At 47.6% G+C, this 19,763-nt stretch overlaps 1 protein-coding gene across 1 annotated transcript in view; it reads left to right on the top strand.

The window, feature by feature from the left end:
- The window catches only part of METAP2 (methionyl aminopeptidase 2), a 124,113-nt gene that overhangs the window by 66,894 nt on the left and 37,456 nt on the right, over positions 1-19,763 (top strand). Inside the window, exons 6-7 of the mRNA XM_069229096.1 lie at positions 3,898-4,079; positions 4,165-4,259. Coding sequence (XP_069085197.1) covers positions 3,898-4,079; positions 4,165-4,259 — 277 coding nt within the window. The remainder of the gene's footprint in view (positions 1-3,897; positions 4,080-4,164; positions 4,260-19,763) is intronic.

Here is a 19,763-nt window from a genome sequence, read left to right as displayed (position 1 = left end):
CCAGCAACATGTCTCGAGTGTGGCAGGCTGCTAAAACCAGTCAGCCTACACAGGTAGTTGGTTAAGGTTTCAGGGGGCACCTCTAAGGTGCCCTCTGGGGTGTATTTCACAATAAAATGTACACTGGCATCAGTGTGCATTTATTGTGCTGAAAAGTTTGATACCAAACTTCCCAGTTTTCAGTGTAACCATTATGGTGCTGTGGAGTTCGTGCTTGACAGACTCCCAGACCATATACTCTTATGGCTACCCTGCACTTACAATGTCTAAGGTTTTGCTTAGACACTGTAGGGGCACAGTGCTCATGCACTGGTGCCCTCACCTATGGTATAGTGCACCCTGCCTTAGGGCTGTAAGGCCTGCTAGAGGGGTGACTTATCTATACGGCATAGGCAGTGTGAGGTTGGCATGGCACCCTGAGGGGAGTGCCATGTCGACTTACTCGTTTTGTCCTCACCAGCACACACAAGCTGGCAAGCAGTGTGTCTGTGCTGAGTGAGGGGTCCCCAGGGTGGCATAAGATATGCTGCAGCCCTTCCCTGGCATCAGGGCCCTTGGTACCAGGGGTACCAGTTACAAGGGACTTACCTGGATGCCAGGGTGTGCCAATTGTGAAAACAAAAGTACAGGTTAGGGAAAGAACACTGGTGCTGGGGCCTGGTTAGCAGGCCTCAGCACACTTTCAATTCAAAACATAGCATCAGCAAAGGCAAAAAAGTCAGGGGGTAACCATGCCAAGGAGGCATTTCCTTACAGGAGATTATATGGCAACCTTAGACCTAAAGGGTGCCTTCACACATTCCAGTGAACCAAAGAGACAAAAATACCTCATATTTGTCTTAAACAATGTGCACTACCAGTTCCCATTTCTGCCCTTCGGCATAAAATATGCATCACAGGTCTTCACAAAGTACCTCGCCATAGTTGCAGCACAACTAAGACGACTGGGTATCCATGTATACTCATTCTTAGACAATTGGCTAGTAAAAGCACAATCGAAACAAAAATATCACACGGATATTCAAACTGTAATCACAACACTACGACGTCTGGGTTTCTCAGTGAGCCACAAAAAATCGTCATCACAACTGGAGCAAGATGTTTTTGGGAATGAGACTGAAGTCAAGGACATCTCAAGCATATTTAGACCAGAAGAGGGTACAGGAGATCACAGACAGAGTTCGCCTATACTAGAAGGCGCGATCTCGGACGGTGAGGACAGTCATGAAAACTAATGGGCATGATTGCATCATGCATACCGCTCATAACACATGCGAGACTGCACATGCGACCTTTCCAGGAATGGATCTGTAACAAATGGTCACAAGCCACTGGGAGTTGGGATGATCTAGTGGTGGTCACAGCAAAGACACAAAAGGAACACTGGAAATCCAAAAATGTGACGGTTAGCGAGAACATTCAAGACACATCTCCAGCAGTGACCATCACAGCAGATGCATCCAACAAGAGTCGTGTATCACACACTGACACCTGAGGGTTCGGGACAATGGAACAACACAGATGTGCTGAAACAGATCAACTACCTGGAAATGAAAACGGTTTTCCTAGCCCTCAAGGCATTCTAAAGACACACAAACAGACAACACAACAGTTTTCTGCCTCAAGGAACCGGGCACAACAAAGTCATTCACCCTGCGCAAACTTGCCCAAGAGATATGGCAATGGGTAATAGCGTAGCAGATCACACTCCAAACAGTTGGCCTACAAGGACGAGAAAACACAGAGGCGGACAAACTAAGAAGGCAAGATAGCAGCTCCCACAAATGAGAACTAAAACAGACACTGGAGAAAGTATTCCAGGCATGGTGAAACCAGAAATAGACCTGTTCACAACAGCAACAAATGCAAAGGCTTCACCTCAAGGTTTCAACACCGCTAATCAGAGGGGAATCCCCTGTCAACTGATCAGCGAGATTTGCTTATGCCTTTCCTCCAATAACCCTGATACCAAAGGTGATACCAAAGGTGCTGGAAAAGGCCAAACAATCAGGATACATCTCATCCTTATCACACCACAGTGGGCCAGACAAACCTGGTACTCGGCCTTCCTAGAGATGCCCAGGGGACAACGGATGACAACCAAAGCAGAACCGGATCTGCTAACAATATAGAAGTGGGAAGAGTACCACCCAGAGCACTCAGCCTAGCTGCCTGGCTCCTGACTACTTCGAATTTGAACACCTCAAACTGCTGCCTAGAACAAAGGAAATCCTTAAGGAAAACGGGCTACTGAGCCAAAATGCTAGGCAGCAAAATGGGGAAGATACATTCACTGGTGGTCTAACAGATATTTGTGGACGAAGGACAAAACCGGAAACTGTGCAGACGTACCTCTCTCATTTGTTAGATACAGGGACAACCTATTCATCCTTAAGGGTACACCTGTCAGCTATAGTAGCCTACACCAGGGCACATCAGGTAACAGCTTGTTCACATCTCCAGTGGTGAAGAGATTCTTTGAAGGAGCAAAAAGAATTGCTCCACCAAGATCAGTTCCAGCACCATTATCAAACCTAAATACTGTACTAATGCAGTTAATAACAAAGCCCTTCAAACCTATGCACAAAACTGATTTACAATTGGTAACGCTTAATCTCAATTGCATTACTATGCAGAGTAAGCAAATGGCTAGCATTAACAATCCAGGAACCAACCATACCTGCAAGTACACAAGGACAAAGTGGTACTCCGAACTAACCAACAGTTTATGTCAAAGGTGATAACCCAGTTTTATGTTAACCAAAGTATTCAGCTACCACTCTTTTAAAGAACCGAAGACATAGACAGAAAGAGCTCTACACATGTTGGCCGTAAGAATGGCTTTAATGTACTATCTGCAAGAAACAAAGTTTTGCAAAAGTAATCAATTATTTGTCTCAATTGACAAAGCAAACCAAGGGAACAATTTCAAGATGGATTTTGGAAACAATACAGACTTGTTATTCTAGGGGAGGTGTAACACTGCCCAAACGCCCAAGTGCCCATTCAATCCGGGGAAAGAGGTGCAACACTGGCATTCTTAGCAAACGTGCCAATGGAGGCAATCTGCGCAGCAGCAACGTGGGTGCATCGCCACACACTTTCACTAATCACTATTATCTGGATATCCAAATGAACAAGGAAGCACAGGTGGGAGAAAGAGTACTTCAATGTCTGTTTATTAACACTTCCACATTTCATTCCAGCCATCCTATTGGAGGGGGATACCGTTACATAATTTAATGAACAACCTGTGTATCCAGAAAAGGATCCCTGCTGCAAAACAAAATGGTTACTTACCAGTAGGAGTAGTTTTGTAGCTTGAAAGGTTTTCTGGATTCACATGTGACTCGCCCACCTCCCCGGAAATGGGAGATGTTGCAATCAGGTGGGTAAGAAAAGAACAAGGAGGTATACTAAAGAAAAGAAAAAAGGTTCGGAAGATGGCAACTACGCACAGAAACATCTGGCTTGCCATCTGACGTCACACAAAGGGGTGGACATACTGCCAAATGGCGGTCGATGATGCCCACAACAAAAAAAAGTGGGGGGAACAGAAAAGGAAAAGACAATTCTGGACCCAGCCACTTGATAGTGGAATAGTGCATAGCGTGTTAATTCAGAAAACTCTTAAAGCTGCAAAACTACTCCTAGTGGTAATTAACAATTTCGTTACAGGTTCTTTGAGACTCCTATGATGATGAACTAAACAAGCATGCACTTAACATTATAAATATTAAAAGCACTGCAAACAAATGCTGATCTTATGTTTTCTATGAAATACATGAAAACATCATTTGATTACAACCATGGATCAGTAGTGCACCCTCAAAAAATGTCAGTGCTTTTTTAAATCGAGGATACTGTTTCTCATGATGTTGTTGTTTACCCCCACAGTGAAAAGCTAGAAGATTGTTCACGCAAGTTGATAAAGGAGAATGGGTTACATGCTGGCCTTGCATTTCCCACTGGTTGCTCTTTAAATAACTGTGCCGCTCACTACACTCCTAATGCCATGGATCCAACAGTTCTGCAGTATGACGATGTTTGCAAAATAGATTTTGGGACCCATATTAATGGTTGGTTATGTTTTGTTAAAATTATAATGTAAATCAGGAATTTTATGGTGAAAGCAAATTCTAACAGGTAATTTTGTTCATACAGGCCGTATAATTGATTGTGCTTTCACACTGACCTTCAACCCAAAATACGACAAGCTGCTGGAAGCTGTGAAAGATGCCACCAACACTGGAATAAGGGTATGCGATTTATATAACTGTTTATTTTATGCCACAGACCACAAACCAAACTGCCTTAAGACGCCTTTTAATGTGCCATTGAAATTGAAAGAATAGCCTTGACATGATGTAACCGACAACAACTCAAGAAAGGGGAAAATGTATCTTTCTTTGAAGTGGAAAAGTGTTACATTTCATGTGGCTCAGTAATGACAGAGGGCAGAGTTTTCCCCAAGCCTCAGTCTTAATACTGCAGATGTCATAAGGACCCTTGTATCTCTACAAGACTGCTGAATTAGGGGTGGCAGCACCTCTGATTGTAGATGACTAAGGCACTCACACAACAGTTGGCAGCTGTCGGCCCAACCTTCCCGGCTCTCTAGCAGCACCTCACCAAAACTTACAGTAAAAGTGATATCTGGCAGCCTAGCGCATGGACTCTGAAATCCTCTCAGGGATTTGCAGTGCAACAAGTCTTACTCTTTTCTCTTGTTAGAAATTAGTCTGTTACACACACAGGCAAGAAAGAAGATACAGGAAAGTTTTTTTTTCAATATATTTATTGAAAAGACTGCAATCTACTGTAAAATACATGAGCTGCAATGATTAGGATAATAAGGGACAAAATCAGGATTGTGAAAATAAGCATTGTGAATATGAATAGTCCTAACATTTTGCACTAAATATGAATACACAAATGCCTCCCCAGAGTGTTTTGTCTACCCCAAAGAGAACAATGTATGCTGTATCTGTAATCTGCCCAAGCCATGTCCATGAGAAGCGCCCCAGCCTCGTTAACTTGGAACAAGGTCAGCCTCCATTCCCCAAATCAGGCGATGTAGAGATGCAAACGCTGATGCTCCGCTTACTATCGGTTGTGCAGTGTAGATGGAATCTCTTGGATGGAACCCCCATCTAATGAGTGTTTATAGAAATCCCATATTATTGTTGATGCAGACATCCTGCTGTGGGTATGTACCTAAGAGTTAGATTGTGTGCGCAAACTTGGATCGTCGGTACCATAACAAAAGTGCCTGACGTTCTTATTCTGTGAAGCAGAGGGACATGATGACAATGCAATACATACATTACTGATAGTGATGCTTTCACTGAATGGCAACTGATTAGAACATAAAAACATTTCTTATAAAATGCAGGAACTGCAAGTACTGTTAAGATGAATAAAACATGAATAATAAAATAGTATGTTTATCTAGGTAAAAATGGCACAGGCTTGAAAGCCAATGCTAAGCTAAACTCCTGTACCCTAGCAAACTGAAATGGATCCATGACACAAACATAGATTCTCCTTTCCTACTTAGTCATGTTCATTGAAGCCCAAGCAGGCTCCCACTGTTGGATCGCCAAACAGGACAGAAGAGTAGCTGTTGATTTTTACATCCTTGTGTACAGCCTTGGATGGCTGCTGTTGAAGACCTTTTATCTACAAGACAGACTTTGGCTCAGACCTTTGCTCATGATTTGATAGCTTTCTTATCTATCTCCACTCCCTGTACCAAAATTACTGGCTTTCCTTACTTTGTCTTTGCATATTATATTTGTATTATTCATGAAAACCCAACTCAAATGAAAAGCATAGCCTAGATAGGTAGCAATCTTTCAGAAGTCCATTGTTTCTCATCTGTCATTGGGTTTAAACAAAGAAGGCAGCTAGGGTTATCTGTGTTAAAGAGTAACTTTCTCGAAAAGGATTAGTTGGCTGTTCCTTCATGTAGGAAGTTGGCTCTGTATGTGCTATTTCAAAGTAAGGAATAGCATGCACAGAGTCCAAGGGTTCCCCTTAGAGGTAAAATAGTGGTAAAAATAGATAATACTAATGCTCTATTTTGTGGTAGTGTGGTCGAGCAGTAGGCTTATCCAAGGAGTAGTGTTAAGCATTTGTTGTACATACACATAGACAATAAATGAGGTACACACACTCAGAGACAAATCCAGCCAATAGGTTTTTATATAGAAAAATATCTTTTCTTAGTTTATTTTAAGAACCACAGGTTCAAATTCTACATGTAATATCTCATTCGAAAGGTATTGCAGGTAAGTACTTTAGGAACTTCAAATCATCAAAATTGCATGTATACTTTTCAAGTTATTGACAAATAGCTGTTTTAAAAGTGGACACTTAGTGCAATTTTCACAGTTCCTGGGGGAGGTAAGTTTTTGTTAGTTTTACCAGGTAAGTAAGACACTTACAGGGTTCAGCTCTTGGTCCAAGGTAGCCCACCGTTGGGGGTTCAGAGCAACCCCAAAGTCACCACACCAGCAGCTCAGGGCCGGTCAGGTGCAGAGTTCAAAGTGGTGCCCAAAACACATAGGCTAGAATGGAGAGAAGGGGGTGCCCCGGTTCCGGTCTGCTTGCAGGTAAGTACCCGCGTCTTCGGAGGGCAGACCAGGGGGGTTTTGTAGGGCACCGGGGGGGACACAAGTCCACACAGAAATTTCACCCTCAGCGGCGCGGGGGCGGCCGGGTGCAGTGTAGAAACAAGCGTCGGGTTCGCAATGTTAGTCTATGAGAGATCTCGGGATCTCTTCAGCGCTGCAGGCAGGCAAGGGGGGGGTTCCTCGGGGAAACCTCCACTTGGGCAAGGGAGAGGGACTCCTGGGGGTCACTTCTCCAGTGAAAGTCCGGTCCTTCAGGTCCTGGGGGCTGCGGGTGCAGGGTCTCTCCCAGGTGTCGGGACTTTAGGTTCAAAGAGTCGCGGTCAGGGGAAGCCTCGGGATTCCCTCTGCAGGCGGCGCTGTGGGGGCTCAGGGGGGACAGGTTTTGGTACTCACAGTATCAGAGTAGTCCTGGGGTCCCTCCTGAGGTGTCGGATCTCCACCAGCCGAGTCGGGGTCGCCGGGTGCAGTGTTGCAAGTCTCACGCTTCTTGCGGGGAGCTTGCAGGGTTCTTTAAAGCTGCTGGAAACAAAGTTGCAGCTTTTCTTGGAGCAGGTCCGCTGTCCTCGGGAGTTTCTTGTCTTTTCGAAGCAGGGGCAGTCCTCAGAGGATGTCGAGGTCGCTGGTCCCTTCGGAAGGCGTCGCTGGAGCAGGATCTTTGGAAGGCAGGAGACAGGCCGGTGAGTTTCTGGAGCCAAGGCAGTTGTCGTCTTCTGGTCTTCCTCTGCAGGGGTTTTTCAGCTAGGCAGTCCTTCTTCTTGTAGTTGCAGGAATCTGATTTTCTAGGGTTCAGGGTAGCCCTTAAATACTAAATTTAAGGGCGTGTTTAGGTCTGGGGGGTTAGTAGCCAATGGCTACTAGCCCTGAGGGTGGGTACACCCTCTTTGTGCCTCCTCCCAAGGGGAGGGGGTCACAATCCTAACCCTATTGGGGGAATCCTCCATCTGCAAGATGGAGGATTTCTAAAAGTCAGAGTCACCTCAGCTCAGGACACCTTAGGGGCTGTCCTGACTGGCCAGTGACTCTTCCTTGTTGCTTTCTTTGTTCCCTCCAGCCTTGCCGCCAAAAGTGGGGGCCGTGGCCGGAGGGGGCGGGCAACTCCACTAAGCTGGAGTGCCCTGCTGGGCTGTGACAAAGGGGTGAGCCTTTGAGGCTCACCGCCAGGTGTCACAGCTCCTGCCTGGGGGAGGTGTTAGCATCTCCACCCAGTGCAGGCCTTGTTACTGGCCTCAGAGTGACAAAGGCACTCTCCCCATGGGGCCAGCAACATGTCTCTAGTGTGGCAGGCTGCTGGAACCAGTCAGCCTACACAGATAGTTGGCTAAGTTTCAGGGGGCACCTCTAAGGTGCCCTCTGTGGTGCATTTTACAATAAAATGTACACTGGCATCAGTGTGCATTTATTGTGCTGAGAAGTTTGATACCAAACTTCCCAGTTTTCAGTGTAGCCATTATGGTGCTGTGGAGTTCGTGTTTGACAGACTCCCAGACCATATACTCTTATGGCTACCCTGCACTTACAATGTCTAAGGTTTTGTTTAGACACTGTAGGGGTACCATGCTCATGCACTGGTACCCTCACCTATGGTATAGTGCACCCTGCCTTAGGGCTGTAAGGCCTGCTAGAGGGGTGTCTTACCTATACTGCATAGGCAGTGAGAGGCTGGCATGGCACCCTGAGGGGAGTGCCATGTCGACTTACTCGTTTTGTCCTCACTAGCACACACAAGCTGGTAAGCAGTGTGTCTGTGCTGAGTGAGAGGTCTCCAGGGTGGCATAAGACATGCTGCAGCCCTTAGAGACCTTCCTTGGCATCAGGGCCCTTGGTACTAGAAGTACCAGTTACAAGGGACTTATCTGGATGCCAGGGTCTGCCAATTGTGGACACAAAAGTACAGGTTAGGGAAAGAACACTGGTGCTGGGGCCTGGTTAGCAGGCCTCAGCACACTTTCAATTGTAACATAGCATCAGCAAAGGCAAAAAGTCAGGGGGCAACCATGCCAAGGAGGCATTTCCTTACACAACCCCCCCCCAAACGAAAGAGGATGAGACTAACCTTTCCCAAGAGAGTCTTCATTTTCTAAGTGGAAGAACCTGGAAAGGCCATCTGCATTGGCATGGGCAGTCCCAGGTCTGTGTTCCACTATAAAGTCCATTCCCTGTAGGGAGATGGACCACCTCAACAGTTTAGGATTTTCACCTTTCATTTGCATCAGCCATTTGAGAGGTCTGTGGTCAGTTTGAACTAGGAAGTGAGTCCCAAAGAGGTATGGTCTCAGCTTCTTCAGGGACCAAACCACAGCAAAGGCCTCCCTCTCAATGGCACTCCAACGCTGCTCCCTGGGGAGTAACCTCCTGCTAATGAAAGCAACAGGCTGGTCAAGGCCATCATCATTTGTTTGGGACAAAACTGCCCCTATCCCATGTTCAGAGGCATCAGTCTGCACAATGAACTGCTTAGAATAATCTGGAGCTTTGAGAACTGGTGCTGAGCACATTGCCTGTTTCAGGGTGTCAAAGGCCTGTTGGCATTCCACAGTCCAGTTTACTTTCTTGGGCATTTTCTTGGAGGTGAGTTCAGTGAGGGCTGTCACAATGGATCCATATCCCTTCACAAACCTCCTGTAATACCCAGTCAAGCCAAGGAATGCCCTGACTTGAGTCTGGGTTTTTGGAGCTACCCAGTCCAGAATAGTCTGGATCTTGGGTTGGAGTGGCTGAACTTGGCCTCCACCTACAAGGTGTCCCAAGTAAACCACAGTTCCCTGCCCTATCTGGCATTTGGATGCCTTGATAGAGAGGCCTGCAGATTGCAGAGCCTTCAAAACCTTCCTCAGGTGGACCAGGTGATCCTGCCAGGTGGAGCTAAAGACAGCAATATCATCAAGATAAGCTGTGCTAAAGGACTCCAAGCCAGCAAGGACTTGATTCACCAACCTTTGGAAGGTGGCAGGGGCATTCTTTAAACCAAAGGGCATAACAGTAAACTGATAATGCCCATCAGGTGTGGAGAATGCTGTCTTTTCTTTTGCTCCAGGTGCCATTTTTATTTGCCAGTACCCTGCTGTCAAGTCAAAGGTACTTAGAAATTTGGCAGCACCTAATTTATCAATGAGCTCATCAGCTCTTGGAATTGGATGGGCATCTGTCTTGGTGACAGAATTGAGCCCTCTGTAGTCCACACAAAACCTCATCTCTTTCTTTCCATCTGTGGTGTGAGGTTTGGGGACTAAGACCACTGGGCTAGCCCAGGGGCTGTCAGAGCGCTCAATTACTCCCAATTCCAGCATCTTGTGGACTTCCACCTTGATGCTTTCCTTAACATGGTCAGACTGTCTGAAGATTTTGTTTTTGACAGGCATGCTGTCTCCTGTGTCCACATCATGGGTACACAGGTGTGTCTGACCAGGGGTTAGGGAGAAAAGCTCAGGAAACTGTTGTAGGACTCTCCTACAATCAGCCTGCTGTTGGCCAGAGAGGGTGTCTGAGTAGATCACTCCATCTACTGTGCCATCTTTGGGGTCTGATGACAGAAGATCAGGGAGAGGTTCACTCTCTGCCTCCTGATCCTCATCTGTTACCATCAACAGATTCACATCAGCCCTGTCATGGAAGAGCTTAAGGCGGTTCACATGGATCACCCTCTTGGGGCTCCTGCTTGTGCCCAGGTCCACCAGGTAGGTGACCTGACTCTTCCTCTCTAGCACTGGGTAAGGGCCACTCCATTTGTCCTGGAGTGCCCTGGGAGCCACAGGCTCCAGAACCCAGACTTTCTGCCCTGGTTGGAACTCAACCAGTGCAGCCTTTTGGTCATACCAAAACTTCTGGAGTTGTTGGCTGGCCTCAAGGTTTTTGGTTGCCTTTTCCATGTACTCTGCCATTCTAGAGCGAAGGCCAAGTACATAGTCCACTATGTCCTGTTTAGGCTCATGGAGAGGTCTCTCCCAGCCTTCTTTAACAAGGGCAAGTGGTCCCCTTACAGGATGACCAAACAGAAGTTCAAAGGGTGAGAATCCTACTCCCTTCTGTGGTACCTCCCTGTAAGCGAAAAGCAGACATGGCAGGAGGACATCCCATCTCCTTTTGAGTTTTTCTGGGAGCCCCATGATCATGCCTTTTAATGTCTTGTTGAATCTCTCAACTAAGCCATTAGTTTGTGGATGGTAGGGTGTAGTGAATTTATAAGTCACTCCACACTCATTCCACATGTGCTTTAGGTATGCTGACATGAAGTTGGTACCTCTGTCAGACACCACCTCCTTAGGGAAACCCACTCTGGTAAAGATACCAATGAGGGCCTTGGCTACTGCAGGGGCAGTAGTCGACCTAAGGGGAATAGCTTCAGGATACCTGGTAGCATGATCCACTACTACCAGGATATACATATTTCCTGAGGCTGTGGGAGGTTCTAGTGGACCAACTATGTCCACACCCACTCTTTCAAAGGGAACCCCCACCACTGGAAGTGGAATGAGGGGGGCCTTTGGATGCCCACCTGTCTTACCACTGGCTTGACAGGTGGGGCAGGAGAGGCAAAACTCCTTAACCATGGTGGACATATTGGGCCAGTAGAAGTGGTTGACTAACCTCTCCCACGTCTTGGTTTGTCCCAAATGTCCAGCAAGGGGAATGTCATGGGCCAATGTTAGGATGAACTCTCTGAACAGCTGAGGCACTACCACTCTCCTAGTGGCACCAGGTTTGGGGTCTCTGGCCTCAGTGTACAGGAGCCCATCTTCCCAATAGACCCTATGTGTTCCATTTTTCTTGCCTTTGGACTCTTCAGCAGCTTGCTGCCTAAGGCCTTCAAGAGAGGGACAGGTTTCTTGTCCCTTACACAGCTCTTCCCTTGAGGGTCCCCCTGGGCCTAAGAGCTCAACCTGGTAAGGTTCAAGCTCCAAAGGCTCAGTTCCCTCAGAGGGCAGAACTTCTTCCTGAGAAGAGAGGTTCCCTTTCTTTTGCTGTGTTGCAGTTGGTTTCCCAACTGACTTTCCTGTTCTCTTGGTAGGCTGGGCCATTCTTCCAGACTCCAGCTCTACTTGTTCACCCTGTGCCTTGCACTGTGCTCTTGTTTTCACACACACCAGTTCAGGGATACCCAGCATTGCTGCATGGGTTTTTAGTTCTACCTCAGCCCATGCTGAGGACTCCAGGTCATTTCCAAGCAGACAGTCCACTGGGATATTTGAGGAGACCACCACCTGTTTCAGGCCATTGACCCCTCCCCATTCTAAAGTAACCATTGCCATGGGATGTACTTTTCTCTGATTGTCAGCGTTGGTGACTGTGTAAGTTTTTCCAGTCAGGTATTGGCCAGGGGAAACCAGTTTCTCTGTCACCATGGTGACACTGGCACCTGTATCCCTCAGGCCCTCTATTCTAGTCCCATTAATGAAGAGTTGCTGTCTGTATTTTTGCATGTTAGGCGGCCAGACAGCTAGTGTGGCTAAATCCACCCCACCCTCAGAAACTAGAGTAGCTTCAGTGTGGACCCTGATTTGCTCTGGGCACACTGTTGATCCCACTTGGAGACTAGCCATACCAGTGTTACCTGGATGGGAGTTTGGAGTGGAACCTTTCTTGGGACAGGCCTTGTCTCCAGTTTGGTGTCCATGCTGTTTACAGCTATGACACCAGGCCTTTTTGGGATCAAAGTTTTTACCCTTGTACCCATTGTTTTGTGAAGAGGCTCTGGGCCCACCCTCCTGTGCAGGTTTTTGGGGGCCTGTAGAAGACTCTTTACTATTTTTAGTTTTGGTTGTCTCATCACCCTTCTGCTGGGGAGTCTTTGTGACCCCTTTCTTTTGGTCACCCCCTGTTGAAGTCTTGGACACCCTTGTCTTGACCCAATGGTCCGCCTTCTTTCCCAATTCTTGGGGAGAAATTGGTCCTAGGTCTACCAGATGCTGATGCAGTTTATCATTGAAACAATTACTTAACAGGTGTTCTTTCACAAATAAATTGTACAGCCCATCATAATTACTTACACCACTGCCTTGAATCCAACCATCTAGTGTTTTCACTGAGTAGTCAACAAAGTCAACCCAGGTCTGGCTCGAGGATTTTTGAGCCCCCCTGAACCTAATCCTGTACTCCTCAGTGGAGAATCCAAAGCCCTCAATCAGGGTACCCTTCATGAGGTCATAGGATTCTGCATCTTGTCCAGAGAGTGTGAGGAGTCTATCCCTACACTTTCCTGTGAACATTTCCCAAAGGAGAGCACCCCAGTGAGATCTGTTCACTTTTCTGGTTACACAAGCCCTCTCAAAAGCTGTGAACCATTTGGTGATGTCATCACCATCTTCATATTTAGTTACAATCCCTTTAGGGATTTTCAACATGTCAGGAGAATCTCTGACCCTATTTATGTTGCTGCCACCATTGATGGGTCCTAGGCCCATCTCTTGTCTTTCCCTCTCTATGGCTAGGATCTGTCTTTCCAAAGCCAATCTTTTGGCCATCCTGGCTAACTGGATGTCCTCTTCACTGGGGCTATCCTCAGTGATTTCAGAGGTGTTGGTCTCTCCTGTGAGGGAACCAGCATCTCTGACTATTATTTTTGGAGTCAGGGTTTGAGGGACCCTGTTCTCCCTAGATAGGACTGGTAGGGGGGAATTGTCCTCCAAGTCACTATCCTCTTCCTCTGAGTTGCCACCCTCAGAGGGGTTGGCCTTTTCAAACTCTGCCAAAAGCTCCTGGAGCTGTATTTTGGTAGGTTTGGGGCCCATTGTTATTTTCTTTATTTTACAGAGTGACCTTAGCTCCCTCATCTTAAGATGGAGGTAAGGTGTGGTGTCGAGTTCCACCACAGTCACATCTGTGCTAGACATTTTGCTTCTAAAAGTTGGAATACTTTTTAAGAATCTACAACTGGTTCTAGAATCTAATTCAAACTTTTACAAACTTTTAAACTCTAAAAAGAAATGCTAAACAGGATCTAACACAAGGCCCTAGCAGGTCTTTTAAGAATTTAGAAAACTTTTCAAATTGCAAAAATCAATTTCTAATGACAATTTTGGAATTTGTCGTGTGATCAGGTATTGGCTGAGTAGTCCAGCAAATGCAAAGTCTTGTACCCCACCGCTGATCCACCAATGTAGGAAGTTGGCTCTGTATGTGCTATTTCAAAGTAAGGAATAGCATGCACAGAGTCCAAGGGTTCCCCTTAGAGGTAAAATAGTGGTAAAAATAGATAATACTAATGCTCTATTTTGTGGTAGTGTGGTCGAGCAGTAGGCTTATCCAAGGAGTAGTGTTAAGCATTTGTTGTACATACACATAGACAATAAATGAGGTACACACACTCAGAGACAAATCCAGCCAATAGGTTTTTATATAGAAAAATATCTTTTCTTAGTTTATTTTAAGAACCACAGGTTCAAATTCTACATGTAATATCTCATTCGAAAGGTATTGCAGGTAAGTACTTTAGGAACTTCAAATCATCAAAATTGCATGTATACTTTTCAAGTTATTGACAAATAGCTGTTTTAAAAGTGGACACTTAGTGCAATTTTCACAGTTCCTGGGGGAGGTAAGTTTTTGTTAGTTTTACCAGGTAAGTAAGACACTTACAGGGTTCAGCTCTTGGTCCAAGGTAGCCCACCGTTGGGGGTTCAGAGCAACCCCAAAGTCACCACACCAGCAGCTCAGGGCCGGTCAGGTGCAGAGTTCAAAGTGGTGCCCAAAACACATAGGCTAGAATGGAGAGAAGGGGGTGCCCCGGTTCCGGTCTGCTTGCAGGTAAGTACCCGCGTCTTCGGAGGGCAGACCAGGGGGGTTTTGTAGGGCACCGGGGGGGACACAAGTCCACACAGAAATTTCACCCTCAGCGGCGCGGGGGCGGCCGGGTGCAGTGTAGAAACAAGCGTCGGGTTCGCAATGTTAGTCTATGAGAGATCTCGGGATCTCTTCAGCGCTGCAGGCAGGCAAGGGGGGGGTTCCTCGGGGAAACCTCCACTTGGGCAAGGGAGAGGGACTCCTGGGGGTCACTTCTCCAGTGAAAGTCCGGTCCTTCAGGTCCTGGGGGCTGCGGGTGCAGGGTCTCTCCCAGGTGTCGGGACTTTAGGTTCAAAGAGTCGCGGTCAGGGGAAGCCTCGGGATTCCCTCTGCAGGCGGCGCTGTGGGGGCTCAGGGGGGACAGGTTTTGGTACTCACAGTATCAGAGTAGTCCTGGGGTCCCTCCTGAGGTGTCGGATCTCCACCAGCCGAGTCGGGGTCGCCGGGTGCAGTGTTGCAAGTCTCACGCTTCTTGCGGGGAGCTTGCAGGGTTCTTTAAAGCTGCTGGAAACAAAGTTGCAGCTTTTCTTGGAGCAGGTCCGCTGTCCTCGGGAGTTTCTTGTCTTTTCGAAGCAGGGGCAGTCCTCAGAGGATGTCGAGGTCGCTGGTCCCTTCGGAAGGCGTCGCTGGAGCAGGATCTTTGGAAGGCAGGAGACAGGCCGGTGAGTTTCTGGAGCCAAGGCAGTTGTCGTCTTCTGGTCTTCCTCTGCAGGGGTTTTTCAGCTAGGCAGTCCTTCTTCTTGTAGTTGCAGGAATCTGATTTTCTAGGGTTCAGGGTAGCCCTTAAATACTAAATTTAAGGGCGTGTTTAGGTCTGGGGGGTTAGTAGCCAATGGCTACTAGCCCTGAGGGTGGGTACACCCTCTTTGTGCCTCCTCCCAAGGGGAGGGGGTCACAATCCTAACCCTATTGGGGGAATCCTCCATCTGCAAGATGGAGGATTTCTAAAAGTCAGAGTCACCTCAGCTCAGGACACCTTAGGGGCTGTCCTGACTGGCCAGTGACTCCTCCTTGTTGCTTTCTTTGTTCCCTCCAGCCTTGCCGCCAAAAGTGGGGGCCGTGGCCGGAGGGGGCGGGCAACTCCACTAAGCTGGAGTGCCCTGCTGGGCTGTGACAAAGGGGTGAGCCTTTGAGGCTCACCGCCAGGTGTCACAGCTCCTGCCTGGGGGAGGTGTTAGCATCTCCACCCAGTGCAGGCCTTGTTACTGGCCTCAGAGTGACAAAGGCACTCTCCCCATGGGGCCAGCAACATGTCTCTAGTGTGGCAGGCTGCTGGAACCAGTCAGCCTACACAGATAGTTGGCTAAGTTTCAGGGGGCACCTCTAAGGTGCCCTCTGTGGTGCATTTTACAATAAAATGTACACTGGCATCAGTGTGCATTTATTGTGCTGAGAAGTTTGATACCAAACTTCCCAGTTTTCAGTGTAGCCATTATGGTGCTGTGGAGTTCGTGTTTGACAGACTCCCAGACCATATACTCTTATGGCTACCCTGCACTTACAATGTCTAAGGTTTTGTTTAGACACTGTAGGGGTACCATGCTCATGCACTGGTACCCTCACCTATGGTATAGTGCACCCTGCCTTAGGGCTGTAAGGCCTGCTAGAGGGGTGTCTTACCTATACTGCATAGGCAGTGAGAGGCTGGCATGGCACCCTGAGGGGAGTGCCATGTCGACTTACTCGTTTTGTCCTCACTAGCACACACAAGCTGGTAAGCAGTGTGTCTGTGCTGAGTGAGAGGTCTCCAGGGTGGCATAAGACATGCTGCAGCCCTTAGAGACCTTCCTTGGCATCAGGGCCCTTGGTACTAGAAGTACCAGTTACAAGGGACTTATCTGGATGCCAGGGTCTGCCAATTGTGGACACAAAAGTACAGGTTAGGGAAAGAACACTGGTGCTGGGGCCTGGTTAGCAGGCCTCAGCACACTTTCAATTGTAACATAGCATCAGCAAAGGCAAAAAGTCAGGGGGCAACCATGCCAAGGAGGCATTTCCTTACACTTCAGGAAGAATCATCTGAAATTGCAGAGGCACATAAATTATCCTAGATTTCTTTCCAACTTGCCAGATGATCCCTTAACCTAGGATCATTTTGAAGAGCAATCATGCTTTTTCTCTGCTAGCAACTGCTTGTTAGACGTTTATAAAGCCCCTGGCTTGCGTTCAGTGTATTGATTGCAGTTTTCCTCTTTCCCCAAGGGCAGCCCAACAATGACCTACAATATTGCACCTGTTTTCTCTTTAGACAAGGATGCAGGCCAAAATACATTGTTTAATATTTAAAGTTGTCATATTGCACATCATTCCCTGTAGTAGGATTACCATTCCTTCCAGAAAGAGAGGCGATGTATCTTTCTGCTTGACCAGTTCGAATTTGGTTCCATCAGTTTGGAATTTTGTACATTTACCAAATGCATTGTACATTTTTTTTTTTGTAGAATGACTGGTGTAAAATATGACCTACACATGTACCTAATGTATTTAATGTAATTGCGCATCTACTCCTTAATAGGTGTCTCACTGAGCCACGCGGGGAGGTATTGTAGCTGGGAAGTCAGATAATAGGTTGCATAGCCCGTTTTTTTTTTCATAGGGTAACTTAAATGTGTCTAATCTGGAAAGGGGCAGTTTCTCCAGAATGACTTATTACAAGTTATTTTTCTTCGAAGAAGGTTTTTTCGAGTCATGGGATTGAGTGACTCCTCCTCTTGGTGATAACACACATGTGCATTGACTCCTTTGTCAGATTGTTTTCTTTCCTGTACTTTCGGCTCTGGACTATCTGAACTTGTCTGTCTTTTATCTTAGTCTGGATAGTTTTGGTTGCGGTTTCACACTACACTCAATCCGATTGTAGCATTGAGATCGATTAAAAGCCCTTTCGGGTGCCCGCGCCCTTCTTGGACTGCATCACAGTCTCATGGATCGGACTCCATTCCTATTCTGTCCTAGGTGCCATACCAAGTTTCCCTACACCAACTAGCAATCGGTGTGTAACCTCTGCCTTTCTCCAGATCATCGTGAAAAAAACTGCGAGGCGTGTCGGTCTTTTAGATCAAAGGAGACACTACGAGATCTGAGAACAAGCTGGTCGGAGATGGTGTCAAAATCCACAGAGCCCACCCCCGACATCCTCGGTGAAGAACAAGCACAGGCACTCCCTGTGGTGCAGTACATGAGTACACCAGCCCCTGCCCATCAAACTAAAAGACCATACAAGGCCTTGTGGACACCACTACTTGTAAGCCATGGTTCCACCCGAAAACATGAACTCGTCAAATGTCCCTCTGGTTCGGTACCAAAGAAGGCCAAAACTCACCCACAGCAAAAGAATCCCACGTCTGTTTCGGCGTCAAGTCGGAAGATGGAGGCTTCCACTTCCGAACCGAGTCAGCTTCCAATTACATCGGAACCGAAACATCTACGCTCATCTTCAAATACTTTTGGAGAAAGCTTAAATCTCATTCACAGTCCCATTTTTGTAAAAGTAGAGAGAGGAAGGATAGAAGGAATAGAAGGCCCGTGAGCCCTATAGGGTGACATTGTGCGAGTGTAAAAAAACAGTGTCTGTGCCTTTAAGGACCCGGAGACCACCAATATCCCATCATGTTCAGCAGGTGGCAGTTGCTTCAGTTCTGTTTTCTGGCTACCTGGTGACAGGATTTTGGAGCACTGAGCCTGGACTTTTTGGCTTTTTCTCTTAAAAAATCTCACACAGATTTTTGTGACCACTGTTTCACCCAACTGTTTTCAACTGTCCCTTTCATTCTCATTCTGTTTTCGATGGAAAAAAAGGGAGCATCAGCATCCAAGGCCTGGCTCTGCGGTTGAGCCTGCGCCTTGACTGTCTCCACGCCTCCCTGAGTTCCCCAGGAGCCGGAGCGACCCCTGCTCAACTCCTTGAATTGTTTTGAGGCCATGCTCCTATTTGGTCAGCCCGTCCCCACTGGAGAGCCTTTGGGCCCTGCTGCCTCAGGAGTGGCCCCTACTGGTCTTCCACCGGCTGGTTCACCCACAGCACCAGTCAGGCCCGTAGCTCAATGTAAGGATCCGGACCAGCACTGGTTAAGCCACCTCAGCACTCCCCAGCTCTATTGCAGTTTCAGGCGGCCCCACCCCATACTCATCTCCGACTCCGAAACTGAGCGGGATGAACGTTGTCCAATGTCAACAGGAGGCATTCCATCCAGGCCGGAGACTATGCCATATTCCTGTGGGATAGGACTAGGGAACTACTAGGAGGGCCCACTGATGCATAATCAGCCCCTAGAGGTCACAGAGAACACCTGGTGTGAGAATTTGGTAGATGCCAGTGGACTAGACACCTCCCCAAATACTGGCTTGGTCTCTCCTTCTACTGTGGCTATTGAAGAGAGAGCTTCATTTGCTGTGGTGGTGAGGAAGGGCAGCCGAGCTCCTGGATCTTTGGCTGTCATCCGTGGCTGTTAAGACAAATGTCTTGACGGAGGTGCTTCTGCCCTGGAGTCACCAATTCTGAACCGCTTTGCCAGTTTAATAAGGCCCTGAGGGATGTCCTGCCTGCTGCCATTGCCCCACACCAGGGGATCCCAATATCCTCATCCAACACCCCACCCAGGACAGCTTGGTGATCCAGGCCTCCACCTCCAGAGTAAATCCTGGAACATTCCCTACTACTTCACTGGACAAGGAATCAAAGCGACTGGATACCTTGGGAGTGAAGATGTTTTCTTCTGACAGCCTGGCACGGCGGTCGGTAAAACCCGCTTGCTGTTTGGGCCGATAATCTTATTCGCTCTGGAACTTTGTTGCACTGGTGCGGTTTATGGTCTTGGAGGAGGCCTGAGCCGTATTTTCCAAAGCCATTCTCCCAGCCATTGTGTGGCCGACTGGAAGGCAGGATTCACCATCACCTGCACCAATGGAGGTCAGTAGCATCTGACCGCTGCGGTCACTAGATTAACCAAAGCGGCTACTACCTCCCCTTTGTGATGACCCCTCCACCCCTGCCACCCTCTTGCAACAGGCTGACTGAGGACTACATCTCATTACTCTGCCAGGAAGTGGCAGGTGTCTTATGCAAGGGAGCCATAGAGAGGATGTTGGTATTAGTAGATCGTGGTTGTCATTCCCGCTCCTTTCTGGTGCTCTGAAAGGATTGAAGGCCTTTGTCCGATCCTAACCCTGTGCTCTCTCAATTTCTTCCTGAAAAAGTACAAATTCAAAATGATTACGATTGCTCAAGTCCTGCCTGCCATGGACCCGGGAGACGGGATGGTACTGTTGGACTGGCAGGAAGGCAAGCACCCCCCCCCCCCCCCCCGGGAGTTGACTCCGGGCTATGAACCTCCTACAATTGCTGGAAAA

The sequence above is a fragment of the Pleurodeles waltl genome, chromosome 4_1, assembly GCF_031143425.1.
Source record: "Pleurodeles waltl isolate 20211129_DDA chromosome 4_1, aPleWal1.hap1.20221129, whole genome shotgun sequence".
Classification (NCBI taxonomy): Eukaryota; Metazoa; Chordata; class Amphibia; order Caudata; family Salamandridae; genus Pleurodeles; species Pleurodeles waltl.
This window is presented reverse-complemented; position numbering and strand designations above follow the sequence as displayed.